Raw genomic sequence first — 18355 nt, 5'->3', positions numbered from 1 at the left:
AAATTTAAATAAATGAAATCTGAAAGGTGTAATTATATTTAAATAATTGATACAATTCTAGTTTTGATTTGTTATAAATGATAAATTTTTATTATTAATTTAATATTATATTTACAAATTTTTATATTGTTCTCCTATCCAATTATTGACTTGCTTTGATGAATGTGGCATTGATATAATCGTTATTGTAGGCACATGATCATCTTGTAAATTATTTGAAAGGTTATTCAGCAGGTAACATGAAATTTCGAGTTATTACAGACATATTAATTTGTACAAATGGTTAAATAATTGATATTAATATTATTGGATATTAAATTATTATAGTAAAAGCTTTTGTATTTTCTGTTGAAGATTCAACTACAAAACGATCGATATTTACTTAGTTACCAAATGGATTCTAAAAGTAATATCATTTTGCATCTTCTTTCACTTCAATTTTTTGTGAAATAAATCTTTGCCAAGTAAGTCATGGCAACAGGAAGTATAGCAGAGCTTTCATTTCATATTCTAACGTTTCATATTTTAAAAAAAATACAAATTCGTCGATCGTCCTTGTGAGAATCGTAATTATTTTTTCAACGAAATTAATGTTGATAAAATAAATTTCTAATTAAAAAAAGATGTTATAGAAAGAATTAATTCAAAAGAAATAATTATGGTTCTCGTTCTTTTCATGTTATTCGGACAACAGATGGCAGTGCATATGATGATGAGATGGCAACAATATAGATGGTGACAAATTTAAATAGAACTTGAAACAAATTACAGTAATTTAAATGTCAAGACACTTTGAAAATCGATATCTTGTTGATATGCTTCTTATGGCCTTAGGATGCACCAGCGTCTAAAATTCGCCTGTCATGTTGTCTAAATACATGATTCATATCAATGATCTTAAAACATGTTGCGAAAAAGAGCGACACTGTTCTGAATTGAGCAAAAAAACAATGTGGTATAATATTTGCAAAGATAAGGTAGTGGTAGGCTTTCTTCTATACCGTCCAGGTTTAACTCTCATGGATTACTTTCTTTTTCCATAAATGAGAAGGCACGTGTCTGGTAGGAAGTTTTCTTACTGTCGATGAAGTCAAAACTTTGAGAATTTGCTAGGAATCTAATTTACTCCAAACCAGACTGAACTAAAAAAAAACCTAGTCTTATTAATGTCTGTATTGATATGGGACAATGGATGTGGGATTTATTACGTTGAAAAATTATTCATTGATATCCTCTTGCAATCACTATTTATTTTATAATACTTGATACTCCATAATTTTTATAGGGATTTTTTTTCAATCAATCTGTATATTATGTGCAATTTGACCATATGTATAGTAGAAATATTTACAGAAATAAAGCCATGAGATATAAATTAAACACAATAATAAATCCTTTTGTATTGCATAAAGAAATTATAAAGATACTTTTTGAAAAAAATCAAAGGAAAAGATGCCATAAAGTCAGATCAGTCAGAAAACTGTACTCCCCCTCCCCCCTTTTTTTTTGCAAGCAGTTTAATACGTTTATTTATAGACCACTGACTTCGGGAAAACTATTTTATGACAGGAATAAACATTAAACACAGTCATAAGAGCAAACGATTAAAGTCATTTCTTTTTCCTTTATCTAAAACGGCTCTTAGGCTTAGTCTTTTTTTATGTATGTCGTATAAAAACTAAGATGGAAAAAAAATTATCTATGGTCAAAAATTCCTTGTTATTCATACAGTGGCATTTTAGGTTAATTTATATGATTAAAGTGCATCATAAAATTAAAATACATTTTTTTGTAGTTAAGTAATTAAGAAACTGAAATGATAAAATGTGGATACATCATTTATGATGGTGAGATATATTAATATTAACATTGAACTATTGTGTATAATTTAATTAATTTTTACTAAAATTGGCAAAGTGTTTTTTTATCTTTTTTTTTGAATATGAAAAAGGTAAAAACAAGTTATTGATATTTACTAAAAATATGGTTTTGAGATTTTAATGTATCTCGACTAATGTTTAATTTAGATATTTCATTCCAATTATCAAATAGGTTCAAAAATGCATTTTATATTCAGTTCATGCGCGTGAATTAAACAATTAAATATGAGGTGAATAAGACAGATCTAAATTAATATGTAGACTTTTCAACTAAAGTGTATATTTTTCTTTTTAAATTTTGGACTAAATCGGCCGCTGGGAAAAAGAACTCTTTCCGAAATGCGAATTTCATTAGTCTGAATACATGACATGGCAAAACAAAAAACATGCAATTTTTTAGAAGCATTCTATATGGACAAGGGTAAGACATTTCCATTTTTTTTTTTTTTTTTTGAATATGCGTTATATAGGGCATATTTTTTGCAGAATATTTATACGCAAATTGCTGTATAATCAATTTCGATTTTACAAATATCGCACCTAATTTAATAACTGAAATTTCATATCGAAACACAACTCGTTCAGTTGAGATACCTAAATTTTTTACTTGATTTTCCTGAATATTTTTTTATTTGAGCCTTATAATCTTGAATATTTCCCAAATATTTTATCCTCGCATATATCATTCCAATTCAAGATAACCTGTTGACTACCTTACTTAGACTTTAATGATTCAAAGTAAACTGAAGTCAGTAACATATTAATCAATAATAATTAATTAAAATAAAATCAATGATAAATCAGCATGAAACAAAATAGCGATGTAATTAATAATACAACGAACAGAATTGTTTTTTTTTTTAGTTTCTGCTTTCTTCTAGGACAAGTGACTAATATCACTATAAAATTCATTGATATTTCGTTATATGGTTGAACTTTAATTTCATTTACTACAGGACACAGCGTTAACGAAAGTTTTTAAATGGTCTCAAAACAATATATGTAAAATTTTATTATCTAAAAATAATGACAACTATCCTGGATGGATTTTAAAATTCTGACTATCGAGATAATTTCCTGTTTAAACAGCGAACGAAAATCGGACATTTTTCATGATTTCAGGAATACATTTTAATGTAGGTGTGTACCAGAAAATCGAATGTGTATTTTTGACCCTTTTTCAAATTGATTCAAGCAACAATTTGACACTGAATTACATTTGTAGTCAGAAGATCACATACCAAATTTCACTTATTTTAGCAGCTTCTTTTTTAAGTTATTGTGTTGACAGAGGTCAGAACGGTCATGATTATAGAAGTACAAACAGACACACAATCAATTCTTCACAGATTAGGTTCTAAATTTGATACGTATTTATGTATCAAATGCTAAATTTGTGCATAAATTTATCCATCCATTTCTTTACGTTTCATGTATGTTATGCTCGCTTATACGTTGATAGTAAATTATTAAACAAAAAGATTTTTCTCAATGAATTTAGTAAAATTGTAGAATTGTGGTCATAAGTCCATGAATAAAATTTCATTCCTTTAACTCAAATTGTCTTTGAGTTATCCTGACAGACATAATGCTAAAAATGTATTTTTCAAACTAAGGGAGGCCTGAAACAAGGTGATTCTTCAAATTCTCGAGTTTGAATTCCTGATGATTACGATGTCATATTTATACTATGCACATGAGAAAGTAAAAAGTACCTGCCAGAGAAAAAATGCTTTCTGTGCTGGCATTGAATCACTGTAATAACGAATAAAATAAAAATAAAAAACATTTTGAAAAAAAAATATATGACTAGAAAAATCATGATTTGCACTTGAAAAAAAATATACACCAATTTAACCCTCTCGATTCCAGCGGGGCGGTTTGAGAATTTACCCTATAACATCCACGTGGGGCGGTTTTGGGCGGCTGTAAGCCGTTTTAGGGGTGATGGGTATTAAAAGAGGCTACTCTACAGAACACTCCAGGAGGTCCTCGTTATCTTCGACAATCGCGGCTTTTTCACAGTAGTTTCCCCTGTGCCTTAGGGCGGTAGGGGTTGAGGAGGAATTCACTAAATGGGTTGTTGGCGTACATTTTGTATTTTGAAAGGGTTTTAGTTTCTGTTTTCACGTGTTGTTAGCTCAAAATTGGAAAGATTTTATGGCCATTTATAAAAGAAATTTTCCACTGAAGTTCTCTGGTAACGATGAATGATATATAAGGATACCGACACGTTGTTTATTTTTCGGACAAGCATCAGAAGCCCTTTTCAGTAGTAAGACTATTGTAATGATATAAAGACAAACCATTGCATTGTCAATGCGGCCTACTGTCTGTCCACGACAAGAATACTGCTAGACATTCGTCTATGTTTACGTCGGGCGTTATAGAAACAGGTTACTGTAGGAAGAGTTCATTTCGCAGAGGTAGAAATTCATTCAAGTTTCTTACATTGGCACGTTTAGCGCCAAAGTGGCGATATTTGGTATTATTGCATTTAATTCTTGAAAACAAATTAAAAAAAATAATTCACTCAGCTGAAAATCATTTGCATACTCGGAATATTGAAAATATCCGGCATTCCTGTCATATGTATACAAAGAACAAAACAAATCAAATAGAAAAACTGAATAAATATTTGTATGTCTAACAACTACACAAGAAGAAAAAAAAAATTAAGAAGTAAAATCATGCATGAAAAAACATTAATCGTCTTCATTTCATTTGCTCTAAATTTATATAAGTTATTAATATCAAATTCTCCGCAGCAAACGCGAGGTAATCTAATTTATAATAATTAATCGTACTTATTTCATAAATTTTATAAAAGTGCTTTTATTTTGTTTTAAAGTAAAATGCTCATTGTTAAATAGGTTTGAAACCTTTCCAAATTTATATTTATTTTTCTGATGTATATACTATTTCCCGAAACACAAAATTAACGATTACCACACTATCAATTTTCAGATTTTTAAAAATCAAACTGTGATTTGTAACTTATTTTCAATATGCACAAGCTTTTTACAGCATAATTAATTTCGCAAAGTTTATATGTAAAAGTATTCTGAATTTGAAGATAATTCAAGTGTTCATTCATGCACGTGAAAGATGTCCCAGATTTAAAGGAACCCAACTAAATAAGCCCAATATCGCTTTACATTATTCTACGAAAAACGCGGTAAAAGTTTGTTTTTGTATTCCAGATTACCATTTATTCATTTCCCCCGGCTTGAAAAAGAAATACAATTATTTCAAAGAAAAAATTTTCTCACGAGCTGTCAATTCAAATAAGAGTGATAAATGAGCTTTTCCTTTCAATGTATCCTCGAAGCAATAAAGGATCCAAATTCCTGCATGCATTTTATCATTTCGGGGTTGAAAATTCTTCACTCCTAATGTTCTTCACATTTCTATTCAAAGCCTATCAATACCGTTTGAGAATACATATCTGCTACCGTTTTACTATCACAATCAGTGCACCTGAGTAGAAAGGAATCTCGTTAAATACTTTAATCCTTCTAACTCACATTAACGTGCATACAATTTTTAGATTCTTGGAATCCTAGTTAAGAAGGAAAGCTATTGAAACTACAGAGAGGCGAGACAACAAGTCTCAATAAATGACTATTTTTCTTTATTTTATTGAAAAAAAAGTAATGCGCTACCTATAATATAATATTTTTTCATACCATTATATAGTTGAATAATATTTAGCGATAAAAATTTAATAGAATTACTTCTTAATAATTGCATATACTCATTCAATTCCAGAAAAGAAATTAAATCGTTTTAATCTCTAAATATTTTCATATAGCATAATAGAATCACTATTTTGAATTTCAAAGTAATTCTTTTTTTTTTAAACTATAAATACAATTTCTCATAATTATTATTTAACACTAAGAGCAAAAGGTTAAAACAACGGGGTTTTTTTCCCCTCCTCATTTTTTTTATCTTGACAATGATTGTGATAGTAGATAACTAAATTAATTATACCTGTAGATTTAAGGAAATTACTCAATAATTTCGATGAAAATAAAATACTGAATTGTGAAATATACTTGTTTAAAAAATAATGGAATTCAAAGTTCCCTGCAAGAACTTTTTTTTAATAAATTTTCAATACACTTTTCAAATAAAAAATTCAAAATGAATGATCAATTAATTTTACTTATACAAACAGCTGAGTATAATTTGCTTTAAAAGTTTGAACTGTGCATTTTTTTTATAAATATAATCTGAAATGGATTTCTATATTTTCCAGTTCCATATATCGATCAATTCAAAAGGCGATCTTATTTATGCTAAAAAGTTAAATTCTAATTTACGATAATTATTTTATTAAATTTCAGTTTATAACATTAAATAAAAGTTTTTGATTCAGAAAAAGCTATAAAAGTATATATATAATGATATTTTAAACTCTAATTTCAATTTAATTAATTTCCAAGGTTTTATCTTAATTTAGCCCATAGTAACTTCATGCTAAAATATTTTATTATTTCCTGATAAATATTAGAATCTATTGTTTCTTTCTTCGTTTCACTTTCTACAATTTAAAGTATTATCATATCAATTATAAAAATTAATTAATCAACAATTAACTAACTAAATTTCATGCTTTAAATTTAGTAAAATCTGCAAAATAAATAAATAAAACAGACCTTAAAAAATAAGGACAATCAAAATTATGTTAAACTGAAACTTTTGATTATTAACACAAACATGAATGGTAGAAATCAAGAACACATTAATTAAAAAAATAGAAAATAATAACAATGTATCAGAAACAAAATGTATTAGACTAAATACAATTCCATTCTGCTATAATCTATAATTGAATAATCGAAAAGAAATCAAAAAGCAATTTTAAAACTCACTTTTTATTTATAAAATATATTAATTATGATTAAAAGAATGCAAAACTATATTATTTTAAAATGACAAAACTAGCAGAGATCGAGTGACAGTTGTGTAGTTTCTTAAAAAAATTCTGAATCACTGTCACATGATTCCGTTTCTTCTGAATCGGAATCCGATTCAGTACTTCCAATTTGAACTACCAGTTCGTCTACTACTTCCTCTAAAATTCCATCTTTTTCCCAATAAGAATTTTCAAGTTTTTCCACATGACGACAATGAGCCTCCCATTCCTTGGAAGACACTCCGCCCAAAGCATCGCACAACAGATTCTGTAAGTTTTCTAAACTTAAGTCTCCTGTTATATTTCTCTCTTTGATGAGTCTTTTGACTGAAGACCAAACGTATTCAATCGCATTTAAATCGCAATGGTAGGGGGGAAGTCGCAAGACATAATGCCCATTTTCTTTTATTATGCTGTCAATTTTATATATGATTTCTTTAGGGCGATTCCTATCAATTAGCGAATACAGTTCCGCTTTTCTCATTTTCATATCGCATTCTATTCCGTTATTAATCAGCCAATCGGTCATTTCTTTCTTCGTACTGTATTTGGTAGGTGTCGGATTTGCAACTTTTGTGTGATATGGAGCATTGTCCATGCACACGACACTTTTTGAGCGCAAATTTGGAATGAGTTTTTCCAACACCCATTTCTCAAAATTTTCATAATTCATTTGGCCATGATAATCACCAGTTTTAGTTGACGCTTTGTAAATTAATTGAGCGCCAGGAATAAATCCCGTGGACGAGCCAGCATGCACAATGATCAATCGATTTTTGGAATTTACATTTATTTCGGCTCCTGAAATTGTATCACTTTGCCAGCATTTTCTAAATGTTAGATTACTGTCGACCCACGTTTCATCAATGAAAACTATCTGGCATTTACTTTTTCTGTACTGCCTCATTTTTCGCAAGTAGTTGTTTCTCCAAAACACAATATCAGGTCTTTCGATGAGAAATTTTCTTTTATTCGCGCATTTCTTCCAGCGAAAATTCATTGAATGCAAAACTTTCCTCAATGATTCCTTATTCCAATGAAAATTCAACTTCTCTCTCAATACGGGAAGTAATTTTCTTAAAGAAGGCACTTTCTTTTGCTGGACGTAAAAATCTTGAACTGTTTGACGAATAACACATTTGTCGAAGTCGTCAATTTCACAATTTCGGTCAATAGGCCTTTTACGGTGCTTTCCAGGAGTACTCAAAACTTCCGTTTTGTCCAGTGTCGAAACTTCATTTTTAATTTTCCTAATAGTGCCTTCCGACACTCCAGTCGCCTGAGCAGCTCTTTTCATGGCTTGTGGAAGAGGAACCTTCAAAGATTTTGCTGCAGCTTCTTCGGAGCAGAACTCTGCAACATTATGCACAATTTTACGTGCTTGTGATTTTAAAGTCTCTCCTTTCTTAAATCGAAAAGGCATTTTAAAGGATGTCAAAATTTACGAGACAAAAAAAAATATTAAATAATAAAATGCAGTTAATATTAACCAAAGAAAAGATTAATAAAATATAAAAGAAATAAGTTAAGCGAATATAAAGATACGTGCAACTGCGATTAAAGCGAGAAGACGAATGAGCAATAGATTTTCTGTTATCGCTTCACATTGACGCCAAGAAAAAGAATACCCCCCCCCCAGACTTCTTTCCGATTCCACCCATTGAAAATGGATCATCCCTACCGCAACCTGTTTCTATAGCGCCCGCCGTAAACATAGACGAATGTCTAGCAGTATTCTTGTCGTGGACAGACAGTATTCACATCGCAGTTTTCTCACAAAATGGGTAGCGACAGTTGTTACTATGGAAGGAAGTCGTTTTACACTCCAAGCATCTTATTCTTTCATCAAAGGACTGTCGGAAATTCTGAGGCCGTGTACAAACTACCGCTTTTAAAATAGAATTTAAAAAAAAATGGATGTATCGTCCTCTTCAAAGAATGAGATAAGTTATATAAATACTGAGTTCCTTTTTAGAATGCCATTCTGAAAATTTTTCTTCAGTTGTGAATTTCTGAATCTTTATTTTATGTACTGTGAATCGGGTGTTTGGATTATCAGAGTAATTTTTCTATTGAAACGCTTATTATTTCTTCATTGTGAGTAAAAGAAATCGTGAACACACTGAAGAAGAAATTAAAGCAATTTTACTTGATTCTGATCTATCAACGAAGATGATGGTTGGCCAAAAAATGATACTTTAGCTGATCTCTCGTTTATTCTAAGCAAAGAAGTTGGAGATGAAACTAACGAGGGTCAGATGAACGAGAGAGATAGAGATGAGGAGTCAAAAAATGCTATATAATGTACATATTATCAAAAATTTGCAAATGATTCCCTCTTGTGGAAATTTGTGGAAATTTAATATGAAGCTTTCGTTCAAAAATTTATCTTGTCTTAACAATACTATAGAAAACTTCACATAACATTTTAAAATCAGAAATTCAGCTTGAAAAATTCAACATGATAGTTCATACTAAAAATGTAATATTTATGATTAATGTAATTTTAAATGTGTTAAATCTTCATATTTAGTTTATGAAGAATGTAATGTTTTAGTAAAATGTTCAGGCTGAAAACTGAAGGAATGTATTTTCGAAATATATTTCGCTGAGTAATTTTTCCCCCGAATTTTATTTCATTATTAAATGAAGTTTTAAAAATATGTTATCTCATCTATCGAAACAATTCGATAGATGAGATATATAACGTTTGACGTAATATATTTTTATATTTTAAAAGATTAGTAAAAATGAGTGGCAAAATAAAGATATTTTTGGAATTTATATTTACCCTACATTCTTTTTCGATTATTTAATGTAAAAGCAAGAATCCTTAAGGTTTTGGAAAAAAAAAAAAAAAAATGTGAAAACTTCTTTAAAAATTTAATTAAAGTTCTAAAACTTTTCTCTTAGTATCACTATCGAAAATGCAAAGTAATATTTTATATTTAAAAATTCAATAAAGATAATCGTTTATACTAAAAAAATTGCTAAAGACAATAAAAAAAAATCTTAGCTGAGTGTTGAAAGAACGTATTATTTTCGAAACATCTTTCAAAAAGAGCAATAACATTTTTTTATCCAACGATTGTTTTTATTTCGGTATTAAATGAAGATTTAAAACATTATCTTGTTTATCACTGGAAAACATTGACATCTATACTATGTAAAAAAATGTACTAATTGCATTGATATATGTATATTGTATGTTTTACATTACTATGTAAAAATTTTTTACATGGTAATATATGACATATTATTTAATTTTGGCAATAAAAAAAGTGTAAAAGCCTATTGAGAATTAAATGGAACATAAAGATGTTTTTGAAATTGCTAGTAAAGCCAGTTTTTATTTAAATGGTTTGGAAGCCTAACATGAAACTTACAAAAAATAAATTTAATTATAGAATAAATTTCAAATTTTTTGTAAAAAAATATACCCCACAAAGATGATGAGCGAAACACTTCACACTAAAAAATATAAATACATTAGAATAAAACTCTTAAGCTGATGGAAAATGAATCTCGTTGTCGAAAACCGCAAGGCAATTATTCAAGGTAGAGCGTCGACAGTTTTATTACTTCAGAGTGCGGGGGGTAACTGCCCCTCAGCTAGGAAGAGTCCATGTCTTTCAGAGACACGTTGAGAAAGTCTGGATGTTAAAGGGAGTGCCACTTGAAAAGTGCTTGGATGTTAAAGAGTTAATGTGCATCTGTTGAAATAATCAAAATCTAGTCAATTGGACGGAGATTTGAGAAGAAGGTGTATATCAAAATAGTCTAAGCTGATAAAGTTAACGGCAATTTTTAATAAGCCTATCACTGTTATAATTACATTAGACGGCACTTTACCTTCATGGACTACAGATTAGATACATAATCATATTGGGATAGAACAGCTGTATTTTCAATAATTCTTCATATTTCGTCTTCCGAAATTATTGATAAAAATAAGCTTTCTCGTAAAAAAAAAAGCAAATGAAAATTAACTAAATACAGGAGGAAGTTTCAAAATAACTACTTTGTACCTTGCTGGAGGAAAGATAAAATTTAATAATATCGGAAAACTACTGGAAATAGTAGCAGCAAAACATTATTGAAGAGCATATATCACTGGTAATCCAATTACACTCGATGTACTTGGGTTATATTGCACTAACGTTTGGCATATCATATTGCATAGAATAAGCAGTAATATATTTTTTACTGCAATCAAAAATACTTATAGATTTTTTATTTGGGGTCGAGAGTGATGGTACAGACTTTGATATTGATTGAACGTGATAATGTTACACGTTTATTTGAAGAAATCTAAGCAAATTGTTATTGAAGATTATTTGCTTATTGTATGTAGTTGAGGGAACAATCTTTCCGATAGTTCTTTCATCATATTGATGGGAGCAAAACTGCACACACATTTTTAGGTAATATCGTCAAAAGTTTGGAAATGTATAAAGAAAGAGCTTTGCTCCTTTTCAAAGCATTTCAGCAGTTTTTTTTCAAAGCCTTAGCACAGAATAAACATATTTTGCAAGAATAGTCCCAACGGTTTCAACTAACATATATCTTCAGAATTTAGTAAACAAAACTGTTAACAAAATTTGCTGCTCCAGATGATAAATTCATGCTAATTGCATTCTATATTTGTACGTCTTCTGAAAAGCTGCTTTTCCATTGCATGTGGTGAAAGCTTAAGCTTCGACTTAGTTTGCTATCAAAATTTACCCTCCTGTACGGATGGATCAAGTGCTAGCAGGAACTAGATATTTGTTCTTGGATCTTTCAGCAAAATAGATTCATGCTATTTTGGCTTTCAGCAAAATAGATCCAATAAGTGAAAAAAATACTTTGTACGGCCTGGAAACTTATTGATTGCAACACTGAGAAGTACATGCGTGAAATTGCAATCCATCTCGTTTTGAAAACCAGCAACCGCCAGAAAAATGAACCCTTTTTACTTCAATATCTACTTTAAATTTTGATGCATCGGCTTGCATTGGCCTTATTGACTGATAAGAGAATATATGTGATTCATCAATTCATCAATATTGAGGTTCATATCTGATAGACATTCAATTGTTGGTCCAAAATCAAAAGGAGAACACAAGCAATTGAAATGTCAATTAAAGTATTGACAGAGGCACAAAATCTGAGTCAGAAGGGTGCATAAAAATACAAAATTTAGTCGTAAAAATTCATTCTGACATTCGGTAGCAAGAAAAAACTTTCAAATTACTTGAAATGATGTAATGATAATATTATAAAGGCCATGTTTAGGAATTTGTAATAATAATGTCGAAATATTATGTACAATTTCAATTTGTTTCAAAGACATATCTGTAAAAATCTGAAAGCAAGAAGAAAAGGAGATTTAAACCCTAGTAGCACACAAATATTGTACAATATTATAGGACAATTATCTATATTCGCAATGTCGTTTAATACTGTAGAATATTGATTAATACCATATAATACTGCACAATATTGAACAATATTGTGCAACAGGTTATGCTACCTGGCAATAAAAAAATATTTAAATATCAAAATATGTAGTTTTTGAAATCAATTCGGAAGTAAATAATGATATAAAAATTCTACAAAAATTGTACATGTGAATTTAGAACACAACACATTTGGCGCCTTTTTCTAGCTATGGCAAACAGAAAATGTGGATTACATTGGCCTATACTAATTTTTCCAATGCTTTCCAAACAAATTGGCAAAATGCTCTAAGTGATGTTGTGTTGTTTCTTATAACACTTAGGCAAGCCCGCTGTTACGAAGAAATCGATTTAAGCCGATAGGGGGTGCGTCTCTTGTTTTAGTAGCGCCAACTAAGGCCAAGAGTACGACTTTGCCACTCACTCATCACTCATTCGTTTGCACAATCCCTTTTTACAAGAGGGCATATTCACACAACTCATAGATAGAACAGAGGAAGAACAACCATGCCTGAATCGGGACTCTATCTGAGGATGCCCAGATCACGGGGATGACACTCGAAGTGCTACTTTATGTTATTTCTTTTTTCCCGTGCATGAGAATCAAGACTATTCGATTTTACTTAAGACAACAACAATAATAATGTACCATATTATCATAGACTGCTATCTGTAATTCTATAAAACATTTTCTTTTCTTTTCTTTATCCAAGTATATAAAATTTCTGCGTTCTGTAAACCAATTGAAAACAATGTGTCACTATTAGACTCTTTGAAGATCTTATCTTATCTTATTGCATTCAAAAAGAGAAAATAAAAAAAAAATTAAATGTAAAAGTCCAGACTACGAAGTTTCTGGAGAGACGGCTCATAAATCTTTCACCCACAACAAATGATAATTAACCAAATTTACCGATAGGAATGTGCTGCCATCTGTGAATATGAAATGTAAATACTGTTTCAAAAGACAAATGAATGAATTTTAATTTTGAAATGCAAAATTAAGAAATAGCGTTATAGTAAAATTAAAATTGAAAGAAAATAAAACTTCTAAATAAATTTGAAAACTATACTATTTAGTACATTTGTGATTAACTAACTTTTAAAATAAAGCATAAATAAGGCGTTATATTTAATTAATTATCGTTTTTGTTCTCGAAGTTTGGAAATAGCTTTTATTTATTATTTATTAAAGATTTAGGAAATATTTTCATTAAAATACAAGAAAGCTTTCATAAATTATTAAGCTTAAGGAAGCTTATTAAATTATTACAAATAATTTCAGAGTTTTAAGTTACTGTCAATACTTTAGTTTTTTTTTTTTTTTTTTACAATTTCTGTCTCTTCTCATTTTTTAGTCCAAGTTTTAAAAAAAGCTAAAATATTTTAATAAAAGGAAAAATTTTAATAAAATATAACCTGAAATACTTTATATTATGTAGATACTTATAATTATAAACGCAGATCCTTTTTAACTCTTAATGAAAAAATTTATTTCAATTAATATATTAAAAATTTTACAAAACTTTTTTTTAGATAATTTTTATATTTAATACTGAAATAGTATATCAGTCTGTCTAATAATTCATAAAAGTCTTGAAAGTATTGAAATTAATATTTCTAAAATTTATGAATTAAAATAAAGATAATAGGTTATACGTTGAAATTAGAAAATTCAGGTCAAGTTCGCATTATAAATTTTATATATTAAATTTTTAAAATATCCGAAATAAAATGAAAAGAAATTGGAATTGGTATTTGAAATTGCGGACAGAATCGAATTCCAAATTGTATAAATATATCATGCATAACTATGCTTTAAAATTTAGTTAAAAATTAGTTTTTTAACTTTGTATAGTTTCCGGGCAATTTATGTAGTCTCAGGGTTTTAATAATGCATATGGGATTTCAATCTCTAAAGTATAGAAACAGTATGTTCTAAATGTTTTATGTTTTATCTTTTGTAATACAGATGGCGCCACAAACAAGAGCGGGATGTAATTTTGGATTCCTTGTTAAAACTAAAGATGCGGAAACATGAAAACGTTTTTTTTTTTTTTTTTTTTCCCAACATACATTCCGGTGTTTCAATTAAGATTTCCAGCATGAAGATTGTAATTCTAAATCTGATTTAATCTTTAGAATCGTCAGAGAAAATTTTCTCTATCATTTTCATTTAGTGACAACAAGCAAGCTTAAAAGTTTGTAAACAAATGAAAGATGAATTTTTTAAAACAATTGAAAGTAGTATTCTTCTGTATTTTTTTAAGTTATTTAATTTGTACAGTCATTTTCACTGTTTGCTTTCATTTAACTCACTTGAAGATAACATTATTTTAAAGCAAAATCATTTTTTTTTAAAAAATTGTGACTTAAATACATATTGCTTGAATCAAGTTCTTAGAAAAAACTTCAAAGGTCAGATTTATTCGGGCTAAATTATTCAGATTTATTATATTGAAACATTGAGTATCAGACAATCTGTTTTGTAAATTTTTAAAATGTAAAATTGTAAACAATATAGCTTATTTCAGTGATAATCAGATTTTATCGATTAAAATCATAATTGAAAGCAGTGATTACCATTTCTGAAAAAGGTCGAGGAAATGATTTCATTACTTGAAGGAGTACCTAACCACATATCTGCCTGATTACCAAAAAAATTGATATACCAAGCACCTATCTTGTCGACACTCTTAAACTTTACTTGGTATACAAGAAGCAAACATAACAATAACAGTTTTTCATGGATATCATTCTTGCTTGTGACTGATGGTGGGAAACAAAAGAAGAAAGACCAGAAGAGATTGAACTTGAAGACAGAGCACATGTCTAGAATTGTGGAAATGAAACAGATTGAAGAATCATCTCATACATATCACTCTCAACCACCATCGAGACATAAAGATAGAAAACAAAAGCATAAGAGCTGAAGGTGTTTCAACTTTAAAGTAGGCCAGATCTTATGGCATCGCGGCACTAATACATCCGTACTGCTTGATGAAGATGAACTTTTTATGGAAGAATGCAGACGAAGAGGCACATCAGACATCATAAATCTCTCAAATAATAAGAATAAATCTTAGTGGGTATTCGCTTAAAAAATTAAGTATAAAATTTATAAGTTATAATTGTGCTGCGAAGTAAATTTCTTGGTAGTTAAAGTTTTGTATCTCATTCCTTGAATTTACTCCCATCTCGATTACAAAATTGGAATGATAAAAATTGTTCTTATTTCAGAACAATATTTTTGAAATTTTATTTGTACTTTAGCATATGAAAAACAAGCAAGCTCAGGAACAGATAATTGCGAACAAAGAGTAATTAGGAATTGTGACAACAGGAAACAAAAAGCATTGGTTAAGCCTTAGCGAGCGAGGAAATGCACTTCCTTCTAGCACTACAGAAATAGACAAAAAAAAAATTATCAATTTTTTAAATTTTTCATGTACCTAGTATAGAGAAAGTATAGTAATCCTCCAAAAATTCGAACTCCAGATTTTGATGAGTCTTTACCTTTTAGACCTCTCTGAGAGCAAAAACCAAATTTTTTAAAAAATGTCCGTATGTCTGTGATAAAGCTAACTCAAAAATGTTTTGAGTTAAACGGTTGAAATTTAATGTACAATCTTTATACCAAATTTGCAGATGTGTATCAAATTTTGATTAAAATATGCTTAGGGGAAGTTTCGTCAGTCCGGCTGTTCGAATATAAGTTAACACGATAATTACAAAATGAAAAGAGCTAGATAAGCAAGATTTGGTACACAGATTTAACATCTATAGAGTAGACATCTGTCACATTTTGAACCAAATCCTACTAAGGGTTGACCGTTTGTGCTGACAGAATCATGTAAACGCGATAATTCAGAAACCCAATTACTTAAACATATCTAATTTGGTATGACAATTTGAGAGTACAAGTGAAGTTTTGTGCCTCTCTGGTGAATAGCATGTAAGCCAGTTAACAAATACGCTACACGAGCATTTGCTTTTGCATAATAATTTAGTTACTGGACTGCGAACCACAAGGTCCCAGGTTCTATCCTCGCGCATCCCAATCACCACTAAGTTGGTGACCTAGGACGATGAACCTTCAACCTTCGTACAGCTGTTGTGGCGTCATCTATCCGCAACCAAAGTTTCTAGATTCACTTGACGCAGCAAAACCAAAGTCGTCAGACTCACTTGACGCAGCAACCACTCACTCACACACTCGTTACTTAACTGGGTACATGCCCATTTAGACAACAGCTCAATACATCACTACTCAACAGCCATATCGTTCGTCTCACCTTTGAGTCACTGGAGGGAGAGTCTGTGGTGAATAGCATATAAGCCAGTTAACAACTACGCTGCACGAGCATTTGCTTTTGCATAATAATTTAGTTAATGGACTGCGAACCATAAGGTCCCAGGTTCTATCCTCGCGCATCTCATATCACTAAACCTCATACCGAATTTTTTTTTTTTTTTTTTTTTTTTTTTTTTTTTTGTCAAATTTTTATTCAATCGGTTGACAGAAGCATGTTTAAAACACAAATTCAATTTTTGGATACTATTAACCATATGCCAAGAATTAATCGCCAATTAACTCTTCAAGTGTCAAACAATAGATTCAGCAAAAAGGCTAAATTCACACCAAAAGTAAATATTTCGTAATTTTTGTACGCCAGTGACATATAAGGCATTCTCTGGCATTACAAATTTATTAAAGAATGTACGAGAACGTTTCGAGGTACCATTCCCCCTAGTTTTTCATTATTATTTTCCAGCGTTTGTTAGCTTTAGATACAGCCATATTAAAAAAGAAAGATGCGAAAACGTAATTTTCCTTAAGTTATTCACTCCCTGTATAATTTCCTTGCAAAGTAAGTTGCAAGTTACGTATTTTTTGGATATGTAGGGTATAATGGCTACATATTTCTATTTTTAGACTTTCTCCTAAGAAACAGGATAAAGTTCTTAATTATCCTTGACAATTTCCGAATTGGGGGAATTGAGTACAAGCTTCTATAATAAGAAAATCTTTTTCTTTTTCTTTTATACATTTAGAATAATGTATTTATACAATTAGAATGGAATAATGCTTTTAGTATACAAATGGAATAGAATAATACTTTTATACAAATGGAATAGAATAATTCTTTTATACAAATGGAATAAAATGTTATTTGATGGGTAATGACGTTAAATCAAAGAACATGGTAGTACCCGTCTTTAACAATATGTTATGTTAAATTAATAACTGATATGTTCAAAGTAATTTTCTCTTGATCTACATGCATATTAGTTTTCTGGAATAAAAGTTGGTTAATAGTTAACTGATGGTCTTATTCGGAGGAAAACTAGAAAACTGAATTCGACGGAGAATAAAAAACATGATACTGAGGGAAGAATCAGAATATGACTATTTTGATTCTTTACAATAAGGAACGGAGAGGCCAAAATTCATTAGAACTACAATAAGAATTTTAGAATTGGTGTCATCAATTTATTCATAATAATCCGGGATTTATTTATCTTAAATGTAAATTTAGATCGACAGTATTGAAAAAAAAAAACAAAATGGAAATCCTTTATTGGCAAGTCTGAATGGATTGATGAAGTTGAAGGAAATCAGTTGAATATTGCAGATTTGTTTTCGCGGTTAGTGATTTTTCGAGAGTAAAACAAGACAGATCCAATTATTTATATAGTGTTTTTCTGGTAATAGGAATTTTAAAGAAAAAAGAGATGAATATGAAAATGAACATTCAACTTGAAGATATATTTTAGTATTAAATTAAATTACTCCTTTTTAGTCTGTTTGAAGTAATTTCTATTGTTACAAACATGTAATTTTGGCTTCCCGCATTTAATTGTATTGTAATTGTAATTTTTCCTTCCTTTGCCATCGTAAGAAAGACCGTTTTACGATCAGCCCTGTGGCTGCTGATCGGGTGCCTAGTCAATCGTCTCAGAGATTGGCGACAAAATAGATAATGTTGAAAACTTCGAGAATTTTATCAATCCATCCTATAGGAATTGAGGTACGTCCAGAACCTTCTCGCTCCGCCTCCCGGGAGCTATAAAAGGCCGGCAGTCTCAACCTGCAGTGAATCGTGATT

The 18355-nt window shown here is 29.8% G+C and overlaps 1 protein-coding gene across 1 annotated transcript; it reads right to left on the bottom strand.

Moving 5' to 3' along the window:
• Positions 1–6862: 6862 nt before the first annotated feature.
• Positions 6863–8101, bottom strand: LOC129971944 (uncharacterized). The gene has a single exon (XM_056085922.1). It carries the CDS (start codon positions 8099–8101, stop codon positions 6863–6865), a length of 1239 nt encoding a protein of 412 aa, XP_055941897.1.
• Positions 8102–18355: the final 10254 nt, after the last annotated feature.

The sequence above is a fragment of the Argiope bruennichi genome, chromosome 6 (genome assembly GCF_947563725.1).
Source record: "Argiope bruennichi chromosome 6, qqArgBrue1.1, whole genome shotgun sequence".
Classification (NCBI taxonomy): Eukaryota; Metazoa; Arthropoda; class Arachnida; order Araneae; family Araneidae; genus Argiope; species Argiope bruennichi.
This window is presented reverse-complemented; position numbering and strand designations above follow the sequence as displayed.

What these genes read in the sequence shown, in the direction of transcription:
- LOC129971944 (XM_056085922.1), bottom strand. Translation starts at nt 8,101, where the DNA reads ATGAAAAGAGCTGCTCAGGCGACTGGAGTGTCGGAAGGCACTATTAGG.